General features: G+C 48.2%; 1 protein-coding gene across 9 annotated transcripts in view; it reads left to right on the forward strand.

The window, feature by feature from the left end:
* LRFN2 (leucine rich repeat and fibronectin type III domain containing 2) overlaps positions 1 to 18,158 on the forward strand; it is a 190,990-nt gene that overhangs the window by 117,714 nt on the left and 55,118 nt on the right. For 6 of the 9 annotated variants that reach the window (XM_015237470.3, XM_072945072.1, XM_072945075.1 and 3 more), the window contains one exon: positions 8,756 to 10,180. In XM_015237470.3, coding sequence (XP_015092956.1) covers positions 8,781 to 10,180 — 1,400 coding nt within the window. In that variant the 5' untranslated portion in view covers positions 8,756 to 8,780. Of the gene's footprint in view, positions 1 to 8,423; positions 8,537 to 8,755; positions 10,181 to 11,769; positions 11,804 to 18,158 lie in introns of those variants that run through there. The other 3 variants (XM_072945076.1, XM_072945073.1, XR_012062160.1) reach the window with 3 other exon arrangements.

Raw genomic sequence — 18,158 nt, forward strand, 5'->3', positions numbered from 1 at the left:
GTCTGATGTCCTGGTCAGATATTGACCCGTAATTAAGTTCTCTAGCTGGAGTAAACTTTAATGCTACCCAACCATTGCCTACCCTGTAGCCTGGGTGGCTTGAAGAAGAAAAGCCAATTTTAATTTTAGCCTGAGCCAAACATAATGAGGAGAGTAAATCATAGAGTGAACATTCCCCAGCCAAATGGAAATGAGTTTTGGATTATCTGCCGCGTTGAATTATCCACCCCACTGCTCCCTTCATCGACAGGGTCCTAGAGGGGCCCCCATACTCCGCTTGCTCCCTTAAGTGTGGAGACTAGAGGGAGACCGGGGTGCTTGAGGATGGGGGTTGCTGGTGAGTCAGTGAGCCTGGGGGTGCTCTGTGATTTAGAAAGGGCTAAGATGGCAAAGACTGAATCCTTGAACATGACTCTGCCAGGGAAAACCTTGGACGAGGGAGAAAGGACTGGAAAGGCCCTGCTGGCTAGACACGCATCCCTGTGTGTCCACATTCTGCACATTCCCCCTCCAAAGTGAGCAGGAGGTGGTCCACCCAGGTTCCCAGAGCTGGAGCCTTGCTTGAGGCTTCAGGTGATGGAATCTGAAAGATGCTTGAAGTGGGGGCAGGGGGTAGATACTTCAGGGAGAGTCTTGAAAGCCATGACTGAATCAAAGCACAGATCTCTCTGTGTGAAATCAGAGCCCCCACACCCTCACACCTGAGGGCTGGTGTGGAGGCTGACAGGCAGAAACGGGGAGGAAGGCTGAGGCCTAAGCTGATGCTGAGAGCTGCCAGCCCTGTGGGCTGTCTGTGTCCCCTAAGCAGGGACAGATCACAGGCGACCATGGAGATTAATGCATTTGCAGTTGACGACACGGCAGCAAAACAGCATTTGTTCCCATCAAAGCTAAACAAACAGGCTTGCTCCCTCTCCCTTCCTCACACGCCCTCAACTTGCAGGCAGCCTCATTCACATCCAGGTCCTCATTCGTAAAACCAGGCCCTCCTTCACCCACACAGGTCTCCATTCACACAAACACACCCATTCACTCAGGCAATCACCTCCATTCATGCGACGCCCCCTCACTCACACACCAAGGCGGCTCCAGGCACAGTCAGACACGCCTGCTTCTTCATGCACACACCTACCTCTCCACTCACCCTGCACACCCATCTGTACATGGGCCTCCCTCATTCACACACACTCATTCACACACATTCATCCACACGCTGCCACACACAGAGCTCAAGACAAAAGAGGGCTGGTGCTCCCCAGCCCCGGTCGTGAACACACTGGGTAGAAGACGTTTTCCATTCAACTATTAATGTCAATCTTTTGTGGAGGAGCCAAGGTCTACTTCTTTTAATGGGTTGCTGGTTTAGTCACTGATAAGAATGTGCATGGCTTTCATCATTTTTCATTTCCATGTATCTGACATTTCCACAGTGGCCCAGGCTCAGTGGGTACCTTATATCATGAGAGCTATAATTAAGAATTGTGACCTGGGCTGGATTGCCCATAAATGGACCTGAAACAAGGATCTGAGTGTAGGTGATTTATTTGACTGGTGCTTGCAGGACATATGGGAAAGGGAAGAGGCGTGGGAGGTGAGATGAGGAGGGGAAGGCAGCCAGTACAAGCTGTGTTAGTAGCAGGTGACTTCAAAGGGCCACTGCACTTCTGGGAGACTGTGCAGAACGTGCTTCAGAATTGTCCCATCCAAGCAGTGAGGAAGTTGAAGTATTTATCCTCCATCCCATCCCGTTCTTAGCCTGCCCGGCCTGCCCCAGATAGAGGCAAGCACACTTCTGCAGTAAGTCAGCCTGTACCGAGTGATGAAGGTGCCAGGGAGTACGGCTCTTCATGCTGGTGCACTCATCATTCATTCATTCATTCATTCATTCTCTCATCAAACATGTCCCTGGTGCCTACTCTGAGCCAGGTCCTGGGCTTGCTCCTGGGAATTCAGAGCTGAACAAAACATAGTCCCTGACAAGAAGGGGTTCCCAGGTGAATGGGGTAGAAGACACGGAAACACAGAATTACACTGTAGCACAATAAAAGCTATCATGGACACGTTCGCAGCGGGCCAGAGTGCTGTAACTGAGAGCAGGGAGGAAGCAATTCAGAGCTTAATAACTCCCTTACAATCACAACTGCTTACCTTGCACAACAGAAGTTTAAACAGAGTCTAAATGGGCTCAGTCTGCCCTTTGAATGTTTTAGATACCTTTTCCCCTTGTCTTCCCTGTCACCTGTCCTATCTAAGACCACTGTTTTAAGCTAGTTTATGAAGAAGTCCCAGGATTGGGGATGTGGCCTCTTTCTCCGTGGCTTGGCTTGGGGACAGCACAGGGAATGTTTTTGCCCATCCTGTCCAGAAAGGAGCCATGGAGCTGGGACCTTCCCAGGGCAGGGGGCCCCCTTGGGGATTTGGCATTCTCTGTCTCTCTCTTCTTCTCAACCTCTCCCTTCAAACTAGAAGCTGTAACTCCAAGACCACAATAGGAGCTGCCTGCGGTCAAAGACTATGCCTCCCCTGTCAGACTGGAGCTCTTTGAGGTCAGGAGCTATCTCCCTCTCCAGCACACGTTTGTTGAACTTGCCCCCTCCCCTCTTTCTCAAAGTTCTGGAAGGATCCCTGTACAAGGCAGCATCATGGAGAGGGTGCAGAGGAATCAGTTCTGTGATGTTAATTCACTCTTCTTACCCTTAGAAGAAGCCCCGCACTTACCTCCTGAGGGCCTGGGAGGAGGAGGTGCCTGTGTGGGACAAGGGCAGAGCTGAAAGCCTCGAACTTGAATCACACCAGGAGACTCCCAGACAAGAGGAGCAACCCCTTTGTGAAGCCCATGTCTGGGAATCAAGGTTCCCTTTCTGGTCCCCTGGCTCCAGAGCTGGTCCCTTCAGGGCTCCCCTTGAATGGTGTGATTTACGGGGAGCAGCAAGTCTGGAAGGACGCAGGCGGCTGCCTCTCCTGGCAGATCCAAACCTCTCCCACTCTTATTAATTCACACTTTCCTGCTGGCCTGGAGCACCCTGGAGGGGCCGTTTCTTTTTACCTGAAGCAGAGACAGGCATCTTACTTGATTTACAGGCTCCAGGGGCGGCTCCTCGGCTGGTTGCTAAGGTATCTTTTAAATGGAAATCAGGGTGGAGAGATATCACATACATCGTGCCAGCCATCTGCTAAATGTTGCCTCTTCTGTCTGGAACAGCTCAACGTGGTTCCGACAGGGAGGCAGGGCCCAGGGGCTGGGGGGAGGAGGGGAAGTCTGTGGTGTCCACAGCAAGTGAAGAAACAGGAACTTTCCTTTTGTGCCGCCATGTCCGCCATGTCTCTTAGTTTTCCTCTTTCTGTCCTCATCTTTCTTTTTTTCCTTTTGTTTTAAATATAAAATCCCATCTGGAGATTCTGATGACAAGCCACCAGCCTAGCTCCACAACTCTATATTTATTGCCAGTATATTGAATTGTGCGCGTGCGTGTGTGTCTGTATGTGACTCACGACCATCGGGCCTGGCAGGTGGGTCTTTCTGAGCCAATTAGGCCCCTGCTCCTGAGAACACCAGCGTCCCTTCCAGCCCATCCCCTAGAAGCAGGAAACACAAGTGCCCACATTTAGTCGAACAGCTGGCTGCCACAGGTTACTACGCAATCCGTAGTGGAGGCGCCAGTTTCTGGTCACATCGGGCACATGGGGGCCTCTGGAGGGGCCTCTTCTGCTCTAAAGACAGCCTGGGGCCAGACTGTACTCGGTTCGAATCATAGTTCTTCTCAGGAGAGCTGGGAGAACTTGGCCAGGCCCAAACCTTTTTGACCCTCACTCCCTGGTGGTTAAATCAGGGATAGTGACACTCAGGCCATGAGATATGGCAGGGCAGGCTGCTCACAGCACAAGGCTGTTCAGCTAAGGGGCTCTTTCTAATTACACAAAAGCACCTCATGGATGAGTGGCAGAGTTGTGAAAACCGCTCGTAGACACGGGGCGGGGGTTGGGGTGGGCAGGGAGACACTGCCCCTACTCTGGGTAAACGCCCAGAGGCGCTGATTCCTACGGCACAGCAGGTCCAGGTTCAGGGGAGACTGTCTCTCCTCCCCTCCAGCTCAGCCGCCGCTGGCTCCCTGGTAACTCCCCCTGCTCTCCCCTTCCCTCCCCGCTCCTGGCTCATAGACATTCTGAGCAGACAAGCTCTTGCTCCTTTGCAGATGGATTCCTCCCATGAAGGCTGATTCTGACATTTGATACCAGCATCCATTTCACAGCCTCGCTTCTGATCCCCATGCATCTCTCTCAGCTTTGCCCATAAATAATCCCATGGCCCCTCCTGCCGGCTTTCATCTGCTTCTTTGTTCCTGATACCAGCCCTCTACTCCTAATCTCCACATCTCCGTGGTCCCCTTCACCACCTACACCACTCCGAGCTGCTTAGAGGGACCTAGGTTGCTCCTTCTAACATTCATTCAAATCCCAGCTCAAAAGAGAGATCCTCCCATCCCCCTGGCGTGTGAACTAATTGCCTGTTATCCACCCGCTCCCCTCACCTCCCTCCCAACTTGGGGTTTAAGCTGCTTTTTGTTTGGCTGTGAGAGTAATATATTAAGTGACAGTTCTCAGAATACAATTTTAATTAAGATTCAATAGTCACTTCTCCGTCAGTAATCTTCCATGCTGATTACTTAAAATATATTTACCCAGTTCTATTATGTCACAGATTTGAATTCATTAGACGTTTGTTAATCCTCAACAAACTTTCTTTTTAGTGTGGTTTGTTTAGCATAATTTACAAGGACAAAACCGCTCGGAACGATGGGCCCCAAGCAGGGTGTGCATCGCAGTGTCCGGGTCTTTCCTGCCTGCTGCATCGCCGTCGCTCTCCATCAGGGGGCAGGCGGCAGAAGCAAGGAGGGAAAGGCCCAAGGATGCTGTAGGCTGAGGCAGTCCATCCACATTGCCCTGAAGCAGCCCCTACAGGTCAGCCTTACAGGACACAGGGTGGGGTCGGAGACAGTGGAGAAGGGGTCAGGAGAGACAGTGAGAAGTATCCCACAGAGGCCACCGACAGCCTTGGCCCTGGACTCGGATACACCTGACAAACATTGCCATTTCCTGCATGTGCCGAGATGGGAAGATGTCGGGAAGTCCTGCTTAGCCTTAGAAACTTGCAGCATTTACTGACAAGGGCTCTTGAGGAAGCCACCTTTCTCAGGGGCCAGAGGCTTTCTAAACCCTATCCCCCCATACACATGCACACACACACACACAAACGCATGTACACATCCACCTCCAACTTAACTAGCAAGGGACTTCCTTGGGTGTGGTTTTCTCTCTGTCCCCAGTGGGTAGAGGGGGTACTGCTCACCTCTCCTTGAGCAGACACAGTGACCAGGGACATAAGGCCTCCCTAACACTGAGCACAGTAAGCCATGCTGGGAAGCACGGTTAGCAGAAGATGCTTCTAAAGCTTCTGTGAGACTAGGCTGCTCCATGAAAATGGTTTTCTCAGCTGATTAGCCAAGTGAACCTTGGACAGTGTTGATACAGAACTCAGAACCTCAGTGACAATGCCAGAAACTCACTTGGCTCAGCACCAAATTTTATTCATTTATTCATTTATTCATTTATTCATTTGATATTTATTGGGCACTTACTATGAGTCAGGTGTGGTACTGGGAGCTGGGATACAGTGATGGGTGGATAAGATAGATAAGTTCCCTGCCTTGTGGAGTTTACAGTCTAGGAACCCATACATGTACACGATTAAGGAATTATAATTAAAAATGTGGTGAGCGATACGTAGGACAAGTACGGGGTGCTAAGGCGCAAACAGCAGGAGGGTCTAATTTGGTCCAGGTTTTGGAGAGGCTTCCTGGAGCAGGTGGTGTTTAAGCTGAGCCTGGAGGTGGACTAGGAGCTTGGCCAGGCAGGAGGGGAGTTGAGGGAGAAGCCGGGAAGAGACCAGAGCATGGAGGAAGTCCTGGAGGAAGATCAAGCCTGGCATTTAGATGTGAAAGGGGTTGAGTGTAGCTGGAGCAAGAACAGGGGAAGAGAGAGTGGTGAGAGATAAAGTGGGGAGATGGGCAGAGCTGGCTTTTGCAAAGACTTTTTCTTCTGTTAAAACAAAAAGAAGGTCAATGCAGATGAAAAAAAGATTCCTATTCGTTATATCAGGCCTCATCTAAGCATGGACCAGAACACATTTGAATGTGGAGAAGATGGCAGATGGAAAGCTTCCACATGTAGGCACCTCTGGGATGGATGTGCCTGGCGGGACCTGGGTCAGGGCAGGCTGGTACCCCTTAGGGAAGAGGTCAGTGAGGGACTGGCAGGGTGGGCAGTTGCTCATGGGAGCTCAGAGCAGAGCTGGTGGAATAAGGCACATTGATAACAGCTTTTAATGCGGGTGACCATAATGAAGATGAAAAGAAAAAAAAAACTTTTGGAACAAAAACAAGCAAGCTTTTTCTGTAAAGGGCAAGACAGCAAATATTTTAGGCTTTGCTGGCCACATTCTATCTGCTGCAACTACTTACTTCCATCATTATTGCATGAAAAAAAGCCATAGACGATATGTAAAGGAATGATCATGGCCATGTCCTAATAAAACTTTATTTACAAATACAAGAAGCAGGCTGGATTTGGCCCGTGGGCTATAGTTAGCTCACACCTGCTCTAATGGTGCTGTCCAGTGTGGTAGCCTATAGCCGCATAGGGCTACTGAGCGCTTGAAATGTGCTCTAAGTGTTAAATACACTTAGATTTTGAAGACTTAGTACAGATAAAAGAAAGTTAAACATCTCATTCATAATTGTTTGCATTGATTACACATTGAAATACTATTCTGGATATGGTGGGTTAAATAAAATACATTATCAAAATTGATTTTACTTGTTTCTTTTCACTTTTTTTATTATGGCCATGTAATTTAAATGTAATTCAATATGTAATATAAAATTACATTTGTGGCTAGTATCATATTTCTGTTAGACATTTCTGTTCAGGAATAATGCTCAGTTCAGATGAAATGTAGAGTTAAGTCTCTGGCGCTGAAGGGTCTCAGGTGGGAGATTTGCCCTTAAAGAAACATGATAATGGAATTCAAATCTTCACAATAAAGTAATATCTGATTGGAATAGGTTTTTGTTTATTATATGTCTTTTTTTTTTTATCAGCTAGTTCTTTTGTCAGCATCTGTGCTCCTCAAACTGGGAGCTATGGAGCTTTACTTCCCCAAGGTATTAATAGTTGTTATGCAAAAAAAAAAAAAAAGGAGTCTATTTAGCTAAAAAAAAAAAACAGCAATGTAGAATTAAACATTAAGCCAAATTTCTTTACTGCCGCAGAATTTCTCAACCCTTCTGAACTTGCTAAGGCGTAGAGAGCTTTCCAAGAGTGAGCAAGAGTGGGCTGCACTTCCCCAGTTCATTGACCTTAGGAGCCTTCCTTGCAGAACCCTAATTAACACTCCTAGAAGGCAAATTGAGAGCTGTTGGTCTGTGTGACGCTACTCAACGAGTGTGCCTCATTTTCCAAAAGTCCAACTCAATTGATGTTTTTAGCACTACATAAATACAGCCACACTGAGTACAACATGGAACAGTGAGAAAACTGTAAGATTCGGAGGCATAAAGACCTGAGCCACAGTCCTGTTCCTTCCTTCCCTGGAGAGTCACTTATGCAAAAGCACCTACTATGTGCCAGGCAGTGCTTTAGGCCTTTTAGTTGGTCAGTAGTCTGGCTCCAGGCCATCCTCAGAAAAACAAATCCCAACCCTTTGGGGCTTTGTTGCCAGTGCAGAAGACAAATAATAACAGGACAAGTAGGTAAAATATACAGTAAATTAGTGAACAGTTCTAAGGAGAAAATGCAGAGCAGGGAAGAGGTATATGCAGAGGGTGGGGCCCCAGTGAGAAGGTGACTTTCGAGTAAGGACCAGAAGGAGGCACTCAGGCCACAGACAAGTCCTCATCTATACACGCAGATAAGCCCTTCCCTATGAAGGGTGTTCCTGGAGCCTAGATGAGATGATGCACGTGAAGGTTCAGGCAGAGGACCCAGCACATACTAAGTGCTCATACAAAGAAGCCCTTGCCTTTGCCTCCCCTCCAACCCCTTCTTCAGTTCCCTGAACTTCCAGAGATTCATCCACTGTGTGGATTCTCCATGGTGAAGAATTTATCCAAAGCCAGTTCCCCACTAACCCTGGCATCTCCTGGGGCCAGCTCGCTCCTTGTCCATGTTCTTGTTCTTAAGGAATGCTGGTCGAATTTGATTCCATGCTGAGCCTAATCTAATTACGGAGGCAAAACTGGCTTCAAAATACAACCATAACACACTTTTCAAATCCAATGATTATTCGATGAACCACTGGTATGGAATTATCCATCTGCCCATCCATCCATTCAACAAATGTTTATTGAGCATCTACTGTGTTCCAGATGCTGTGCTAGATGCAGGGAATACTGCAATTAATAAAACAGACAAAAGTACCAGCCTTCATGGAACTGACCGTCTAGTGGGGGAGATAGAAAATATTCCACGAACATCATTAGTAAGTAAATTAAATAGTCTATTAGAAGGTGATAAGAACCAAGGAGAAAGGAAAAAGCAGAACTGTATTAGAGAGATTGGGAGAAGAGACTACGCCTGCCAGAGCAGATGCCACTCTGTGCTGCTCCCCAAGGCAGGGGGTGTGTGTGAGGGAAGAAGCCCTGGGCGAGGGCATTAGAAAGTCGCCTCCTGACCCTGACCTTGTGTCCCTCCCTTCCAGGCACCGTGGCCTGAGTGACCAGACCATGGAGACTCTGCTTGGTGGCCTGCTGGCGTTTGGCATGGCGTTTGCTGTGGTCGACGCCTGCCCCAAGTACTGTGTCTGCCAGAACCTGTCTGAGTCACTGGGGACCCTGTGCCCCTCCAAGGGGCTGCTCTTCGTGCCTCCCGACATTGACCGGCGGACGGTGGAGCTGCGTCTGGGCGGCAACTTCATCATCCACATCGGCCGCCAGGACTTCGCCAACATGACGGGGCTGGTGGACCTGACCCTGTCCAGGAACACCATCAGCCACATCCAGCCCTTCTCCTTCCTGGACCTCGAGAGCCTCCGCTCCCTGCACCTCGACAGCAACCGGCTGCCCAGCCTCGGGGAGGACACCCTGCGGGGCCTGGTCAACCTGCAGCACCTCATCGTGAACAACAACCAGCTGGGCGGCATCGCCGACGAGGCCTTCGAGGACTTCCTGCTGACGCTGGAGGACCTGGACCTCTCCTACAACAACCTCCATGGCCTGCCCTGGGGCTCCGTGCGGCGCATGGTCAACCTGCACCAGCTGAGCCTGGACCACAACCTGCTGGACCACATAGCCGAGGGCACCTTTGCTGACCTGCAGAAACTGGCCCGCTTGGACCTCACCTCCAACCGGCTGCAGAAGCTGCCCCCAGACCCCATCTTCGCCCGCTCCCAGGCCTCTGTTCTGACGGCCACGCCCTTTGCCCCACCCTTGTCCTTTAGTTTTGGGGGGAACCCGCTGCACTGTAACTGTGAGCTTCTCTGGCTGAGGAGGCTGGAGAGGGACGATGACCTGGAGACTTGTGGCTCCCCAGGGGGCCTCAAGGGCCGCTACTTCTGGCACGTGCGCGAGGAGGAGTTTGTGTGCGAACCGCCTCTCATCACCCAGCACACGCACAAGCTGCTGGTGCTGGAGGGCCAGGCGGCTACGCTCAAGTGCAAAGCCATCGGGGACCCCAGCCCTCTCATCCACTGGGTGACCCCCGATGACCGCCTCGTGGGGAACTCCTCCAGGACGGCCGTGTATGACAACGGCACCCTGGACATCCTTATCACCACGTCTCAGGACAGCGGCGCCTTCACCTGCATCGCTGCCAACGCGGCCGGGGAGGCCACAGCCACGGTGGAGGTGTCCATCGTCCAGCTGCCACACCTCAGCAACAGCACCAGCCGCACCGCGCCCCCCAAGTCCCGCCTCTCGGACATCACTGGCTCCAGCAAAACCAGCCGGGGAAGTGGAGGCAGTGGGGGCGGGGAGCCTCCCAAAAGTCCCCCTGAACGGGCTGTGCTGGTGTCCGATGTGACCACCACCTCGGCCCTGGTCAAGTGGTCCGTCAGCAAGTCCGCTCCCCGGGTCAAGATGTACCAGCTGCAGTACAACTGCTCCGACGATGAGGTACTGATTTACAGGTGAGCCAGGGCTGCGGCCAAGCAGGGAGGTGTCTGACGGGGCAAGGAGGAAATGATGGGGAGGGTTTAGAGCTGCTTCCACCTACACCCCACCACTTCAAAGGTGTCTGAGGGATTCCAGGGACAAAGTGTGTCATTTGTGTAGGTAAGAGGGAGTAGAAAGAACATTATCTACACGTTTAAGAAGAAAGGACCCCACGTGGGTAGCCCGAAGAGATGTGTCTGTAGGAGGACCATGCCTCCCAGAGGTGTGGCTGTGGTAGGAGGTCTCATGGCTATGAGCCTTCGAACTTTCTGTTTTGAGCTTCAGGTGGAGGACATGCAATAGCAATGACCAGATCTCTCGGCCAAAGGGTCTGACTCCTCCAAGAAGGAATGGATCTGGCCTTCACTTAGGCTTATAGGCAGTGGTGGTTAAGGTCTGGAGGTGTAGAATTCAGATATCACTCTGCCACTTGTTTGTCATTTGATTCTCCTGGCTGGACTCAGTTTTCCTCATCTTTAAAATGGGGACAGTCTGTACCTAACTTAGTCTGCGGGTAATTGAACCCAACTCAAACTGGCTGAAAAAAGAAAAAGGGAGAAGTAATGTGTTGGCCCATGTAACTGAAAACTCGAGGTTCAGCTAGATCAAAGGCCTCATAAACATCCTGCATTCTCAGTGTCTCACCTTCCCTAAGTTTCGTTTTCTTCTGGTTTGGCATCACCCCCAGGCAGCTTCTTTCCTCTGAACAGCCCTAGAGGGAGACAAGTGTCCCTGTCCCAGCTGGCCCCACAGGAGTCCTGGATGAGCTCAGATAAACTGGAGCAGGTCATATGAGCCTATTGGCTATTAGGGATGGGGTCATCCTGGCCTCTCTGGGTATCAGTCTCCTCATCTGGAAATGGAGGCAATGATGTTGACCTTGCCAATCTGCTGTGAAGATCAAAGGGCCATTTCCTAGGCTGTTAGAAAGGGAGGTTAAGAAGGAAAAGCTGCAGTAGAATTGCCTGTCGATCAGAGGGAGGAAGGTGCTCATGGATGATGGATCCAAAGGGTCCAAAAGGTTGGGGGCTGAGCACAGGTGTGTTCCCTTCTCAGCCAGCCTCAGCTCATATTGAACATGAGAATCTTACAGCTCAGGGAATGCATGGTTTCTTTTGAAATCCTGTGTGTTTTATTTTAAGCATTTAAAACGATTATTCTGAGAAGGGATCCCATTGGCTTCACCAGACAGCTGAAGGGTCTGTGGTGCAAGAGAGGTCAAGAACCCTGACCCATCAGTGAGGTTTCTTCTGGCTCTGACTTTCTGAGTTGATGAGTCAGTCTCTAGATGGGAAGGTGTGGGGAAAGGAAGGCATTTGTTCACCAAATGGAGTCCATGAGTCGGAGGGTGGGTGCACCATGGACCTAGAGGAGCCAAGAACACCCCTTACCTGGTATCATATGTGTGGCTTGTCTGGAGAGCAGCTTTGTTCTCAGGATGTAAAGAAAATAGCATTAAAACTTAACTGAAATATATGCATATTTATATATATACATATATATGAAATTAAACTTAAATCCACATATGTATATTTTCTAATTATAAAAATAATATTCTTTGTAGAAATTTTGGAAAGCAGAAGAAATGATAGAGAAATAAAAATTACCTATAATCCCACCACTCAAAGTTAACCAGAAGCATTTGGCCTCTAAGTTTTATTTCAGTTCAAAACAACACTTATGATCAGTCTAGTGTGTGCATTTGCTTCTTAATTCTTTCCATTCAACATTGTAGCTTGCTTAGCTCCTATGGTATTGAAGTATTTTTCATTTGGCTATACTATAATTTATTTAATCAATCTTCTATTGTTGAACATTTAGGTTGTTTCCATTTTTCAATATTAAAAGTCATGCAGCAAAAAAAAAAAAGTAATGCAGCAATGGATATATTTTTGTACATAAATATATTTGTGCAACTTCAGTGATTTTCTTAGCATATTTTCCTAGGGGTTGAATCACTGGTTTCTTAGGTAAATGATAATCTTTATACATTGCATATGAACATTTATTTATCCTCTCTTCAGTGGAAGGTGGCAGTGCCCATTTTGACCACTCCTTTGCCAATTATTGAATATATAATTACTTTCATCTTTGCCAATCTCATAGGTGGAAAATGGAACTTGTTTTAATTTGCATTTCTTTGATAACTTGTGAGGCTGACCTTTTGAAAATAAGTATATTTCCTCACTTGTGAATGCATTATACAGTTTTGACTTTGATACAAAGCGTAGGGGCAGAAGGCTACCAGCTCTGAGGCTTGCACAAGCATAGGGTGAAGGGAAATGCGGTTTGTGAGAGAGGAGAGATGCTGGCATCAAGGTGGCAGCAAGCCAAGGTTGCCAAGATGGGGACCCTCCCTGGGGGTCTCAGAGACCCTCCGAGGGCCCCCGGAGGGGTTGGAGCTATGCTTCTGAAGTCACTCAAAGCTGAATTCAAACTGCTTTCATTATTTATGGGGGAATGAGATCCTGGAGATACTAGGTTTATAAATAGAAATATAGGCACACCTTGGAGATATTTTGGGTTGGGTTGCAGACCATGACAATAAAGTAAATATTGCAATAAAGTGAGCCACATGAGTTTTTGTTTTCCCAGTGAATATATAAGTTATGCTTACACCATACTGTAGTCTAATAAGTGTGCAATAGCATTGTCTAAAACAAACAATGCACATACTTTAATTTAAAAATGCTTTATTGCTAAAAAATGCCAACTATCATCTGAGCCTTCAGTGAGTCATAGCAGTAACATCAAGATCACTGATCACAGACATCATAACATGTAATAGTGAAAAAGTTTGAAATGTTGTGAGCATTACCAAAATGTGACACAGAGACATGAAGTGAGCAAATGCTGTTAGAAAAATGTCACCTGTAGACTTCCTTGATGCAGTGTTGCCCCAAATCTTCAATTTGTTAAAAAAAAAAACACACAATATCTGCAAATTGCAATAAAGTGAAGCACCGTAAAACAAGGTGTGCTTGTAAATGGAAGCATCAGACACCTTGGGGGTAAAAAGCAGATAACAATGCTGACTTCTCCTTGTTGTGGTCTTGAAGATTAGAAGCGAAGCAGCATGGAAAACTCTCCAAATAGCGCAGACACATAGTAAGTGTTCAACGAATACAAATTATTAGTTATTATTATTGTTATTAGCCATAGTGGTAGTAGTGAGGGTAATAGTGAGAGGAAGACCATTGTCTTGTCTGCCACCCTGGGAGAGCAAAGAGAAGAGGAAGATTAGATACGGAATTCAGTCTCTAAGAAGATGGAGTTCCAAAGTTCAGAGAAAAAGTCAGTCTGAGTCCATAGCCAGATAATAGTGACAACAATCGCTAGCCAGCAGTCTCGCCAGCCTGCTGTGGGTTTGACACGGAGCTGTGCAGGCAGTAAATATCTCATTTAATTCTCCTAGACATACCAGGAAGTATGGCTGAGAGTATTAAAACCTAAGAGCACGTACGTGCCCAGAAAGAGGCAGGACCGACCTGAACCCAGGCCTCTGGCGTCAGTGCCTGAACTCAGCACCGTCGCCGTGCTGCCCCTCCCCCAACAGCAAATCCAGCTCCAGAGAAATAGGAGGCTCCAAGGAAGAAGCTGTAGGGCTTTAGAAAATGAATTGTCTTCGTAAGATAGGAGAGACACTAGCAGGCTGCACAGTGGCTCTCTGACGTGCACACCTTCGATAGGGTGAGTTAAACTGAGTTTTCTCCAAACCCCAGGAGGTGAGAACTACCATGATTCCACTTCCCATATAAGAAACTTGCTCAAGGTGTTACACAGAGAGTAAGTAGCAGAGATGGAACTCGAATCCAGGCAACCTGGGAAGGAAAAGACCAATACTCAGGCACCAAGGCCAGTAGAGACACATCATGCTGCTCTGCATGAGTTCTGGTCCCCAGGCCCCGAGGGTCACATTCCAGGACTGAAAGACGCTAAATGAAGTCCCCAAACCCGTGGGAGTGGGCCTGAGACAACATGGACAGAGAAGTGCCCAAGATGGGAAAAGGGTAGACAATCTGCTTTTGAAGATCAGACCTCCATAAAGCATAGGATGCTCGGCTGGGCATGGGCACTCCAAACTTTAAAAAGGATTGCTCAACAGACAGCTGTAAGCCCTCGGAAAAGAATGACAGGACCCAACATCGGTTCCCAAGGGGTAAATCCTGCCCAAGCATTGATCTGTCTTCAGGGTACACCATGAACCAGTTGTTCTTCTTTATTTTTTTTAATAAGATATTGAATATAGTTCCCTGTGCTATACAGTAGGTCCTTGTTGTTTATCTATTTCATATATAATAATGTGTATGTGTTAATCCCGAACTCCTAATTTATCCCCCCCATGCTTTCCCCTTTGGTAACCATAAGTTTGTTTTCTATGTCTGTGAGTCTATTTCTATTTTGTAAATAAGTTCATTTGTATCATTTTTTTAGAGTCCACATATAAGTGATATCATATGACATTTGTCTTTTTCTGTCTGATTTACTTCACTTAATATGATAATCTCTATATCCATCCACATTGCTGCAAATGGCATTACTGCCATTCTTTTTTATGGCCGAGTAGTATTCCATTATATATATACACCACATCTTCTTTATCCATTTCTTTGTCTGTGGGCATTTAGGTTGTTCCCATGTCTTGTCTATTGTAAAGAGTGCTGCTATGAGCCTTGGGGTGCATGTACATTTTCAATTAGAGTTTTCTCCAGATATATGCTCAGGAGTGGGATTGCAGGATCATATTGTAGCTATATTTTTAGTTAGTTTTTTTTTTTTAAGGAATCTCCACAGAGATTATGTTCTGCATAGTCAGCCAGTAGTTCTTTTATTCTGCCTCTTCATCATCCACAAGGGCTGTGCTCCTCAGTGGCATCCCTCCTGACACGGAATTCTCCCCAAGACCCCACCCTCATGAGTCTCCACAGGGGAAGTGGATCCGAACCTCTGGGGTGATGTGTGCTGATGGAAAACGTCCTAGGAGTTCCCACTGGCTGTAACTCACTGCCATAAACAGAGCATATCACAAGTGTAAAGGACACATGACAAAATCTCACCCTGTGCTTGGGACAAAATGGAGGCGTGTGAACTGGTGAAGTGGACTTATAACTGGTCGCATAAGCAGATTGCTTAACAAATTGATGTGAACATGCAAGAAAGCCTCTGGCTCGTGCCTCCACATCTGCCCCCATTCTGTACTGCTCAGTATGTTTTCTTATTGACACGGGTAATGACACAGAAAATATGTGTTCTTTTTGGTTCAAAAACTCAGTTGCATGAGTTCAGGGTGATGAAAATCTGGCTCAGCTGGAATTTTGTGTGGCATAGGCTCAGAGTTTTAGTTGATCTCAAGGACATCATGGCCGCAAAGTTACAGAGCTGCTGAAAGACCCCTGTAATTTGGGGTCTTGTTAACAGAAGTGCTCAGATCGTGGAAGGTTATGGTTTTAATCACTGAATCATGCAAGCTGGTTAGAGCAGAGCTGTAATATGTTTACTACAGGATGACACAGTCTTAAGAGGTATTTTTACCAATTGCAACTTATCCAGAGATCTGTTGATGAGAACGGGGTTCTGGAATCTTGTGTGAGATGGCCAGAGGTTACCTTGGAGATGACAGGATTTGGGAAAGATGCCATATATGCCTTAATTTATTCAAAGAACTTATGAGTAGAAGAGGGACACACACACACACACACACACACACACATACACGTAGGCATTGGCCCATTACAATAAAACATTCCAACAGTCAGCGGCTTTTTACATACCTCTCTCCTTGCTCTGCATCTGACTGTGAAATGATTTGGCTTTGCGTCTTTCTTCCTCTCTAGCATGTGCTATCTGTGCGTACTCATCTCTGTACTCCCAGCTCCTAGTAAGTCCTGGCCCACTATAGCTATTGAGCCAACAGTTGGGGAACTGAACAGAATGGAAATGAGCATCATCGGCTGCCCAACAGCAGAATAGGCAGGAGTTGCCATGAGGTGGTGAGCTGCCCAGCCCAGGAGGGTTCAAGCAGAACCTGGCTGGCTCCATGCCAGGGATGCTAGATGGGCAGCTTGACTGTAACATTTGACTTAAATAATCTCACCCTGATATTCTGTGACTGTGTAAGACAGATCCCATGATCAAGGCAATGTGGTTAGCACAGTTGCAAAATCCACCTGCTTTTGCCAGCTGGGGCCAAATGGCACCTTGCCTCCCAAGGTTAGGGTGCCCTGTCTCATAGGGGTTTGAGCCCCAAGGCCTGAAGTCACAGACAGAGACCTTGGCACAGGCTCAGATTGTCCAACCAGATTGGACATGTCATTGACTGGTCACCATGGACCCGATCCAAGGGCCCACAGAAGCCCTGGGGGCTGTGAGCTGTGTCTGCAACATCAGGTTCTGTTCTACATACAAGGAAGGGGGAGCAGAGGCATGGGTAGCCCCAAACCGTGGGCAACTCAGGATTTGAATTTGGCTATGAAATAGTGTCTCACTTTTCTTAAATCAGATGATTAGCTCCCTAATTATCTAATGGTTCTTGCTGTCTTCCCAAGGCATGTGCCTTCCCTGAGTACATATGGCTGAGCCCTGCAGGCAGCCCGGGAACACACCGGACACAGACAGTCCACAAGTGGGGCCTTGCCTATTTCCTGTGTCACTGGGAAAGGCTGACTCCCCCATCTGTCAGCCCCAGGGCCTGCGCTTTCAGGAAGTGGCTAGCATGAGTGGGGGCAGTGTCAGACATGGGGAGAGGAGTCAGTGAGGTGAAGACGAAGGGTGGTGACAGGGGAGTCAGAAAGAAGGGGACCCCCCTCCCCTCCCCCCAGAGAAAGCAGCAGCCCCTCCCAGCTCTGCATCATCCCTGGTGTGACATGGAAAGTTAAGCGCTCTGCATGTCATTATCAGCCCAAGTGACATTCACAAACACTTGTCTCCAAGAGTCATCAAGAACATCTGTGACTGGGCATGATGTTGGAACAGTCCCCAGGAGGGCCAGGGGAAACAGCTAGCATACTTCTAAAGCACAGTGTGGAATTAGCCAGGATGCAGCCTTGTCTTCCTGCAGCGTATTCTCCTCCCAACATCTCCCCGTAGGGAAAGTGAGGGATTAGGAGGCGAGACACCCTGAAGGTGGGGGAAGAGAGCAGCCATTCTGTGTCCCTCCCCGCCTACTCTATCTGCAGACCCCCGTTTCCATGCCATATTCTGCCATGATTGTCACACTTACTGCCCATCTTGGGAGAGACTGGACCACCCCACTGAGTTTTGCAGGGGTAGGGGTGGGGCATTTTTTTTTTTACTGTTGCTCTAATAAGAGGGCAGATTCGGCAAGTTTCCACCCCATCAGGATCTTATGAATCAACACCTCAGTGGAGATCAGCCCCCTCCCCATGAAGATGCAGCTGTCTCCACCAGAGGGTGGAGGGAAATTTACTAATGAACTGGGATCTTGGGGACATGGGGAGAAGCTGCTAGGGACAGGTGCTTCCTAAAGGGAGGGGGCACGCCAGGGACAAGACCTGTCACCTATGCAGGGGGAAGCTTCTTTGACTCAGCTGCTTCCCCAGACAGCTCAGCTTCTACTGAGGACTGGGCCCCCACAGGCAGAGGGGAAAAGATGTAAAGGAGGAAATTGGGAAGAGTGGGGGAGGAAGATCCCCTGCAAGTTCCTGGTCAGAGCCAAAATCAGCCTGCCTTGGATTTTATATCTTTCTAAATTTCTTTTACATTGTTTGACTATTGAAATCTGACATCCACAAGTGGAGAGGGAAGGACAAAGATTATACCCATTTTATTGGTGGTGAAACTAAGTTTTTAATGAATCAAGCAGATTTCCCAAGATTCCACAAAGCAAAGACTAGAAAGGTGGTCTCCTGTGTCCAATGCCAGGTACCATGCTGTGGGGCACATCTCACTAATATCCCACAGAGTTTTCTTTAAGACTGGAGAGTTGGGCTGAGG

The sequence above is a fragment of the Vicugna pacos genome, chromosome 20, assembly GCF_048564905.1.
Source record: "Vicugna pacos chromosome 20, VicPac4, whole genome shotgun sequence".
NCBI classification, from domain to species: domain Eukaryota; kingdom Metazoa; phylum Chordata; class Mammalia; order Artiodactyla; family Camelidae; genus Vicugna; species Vicugna pacos.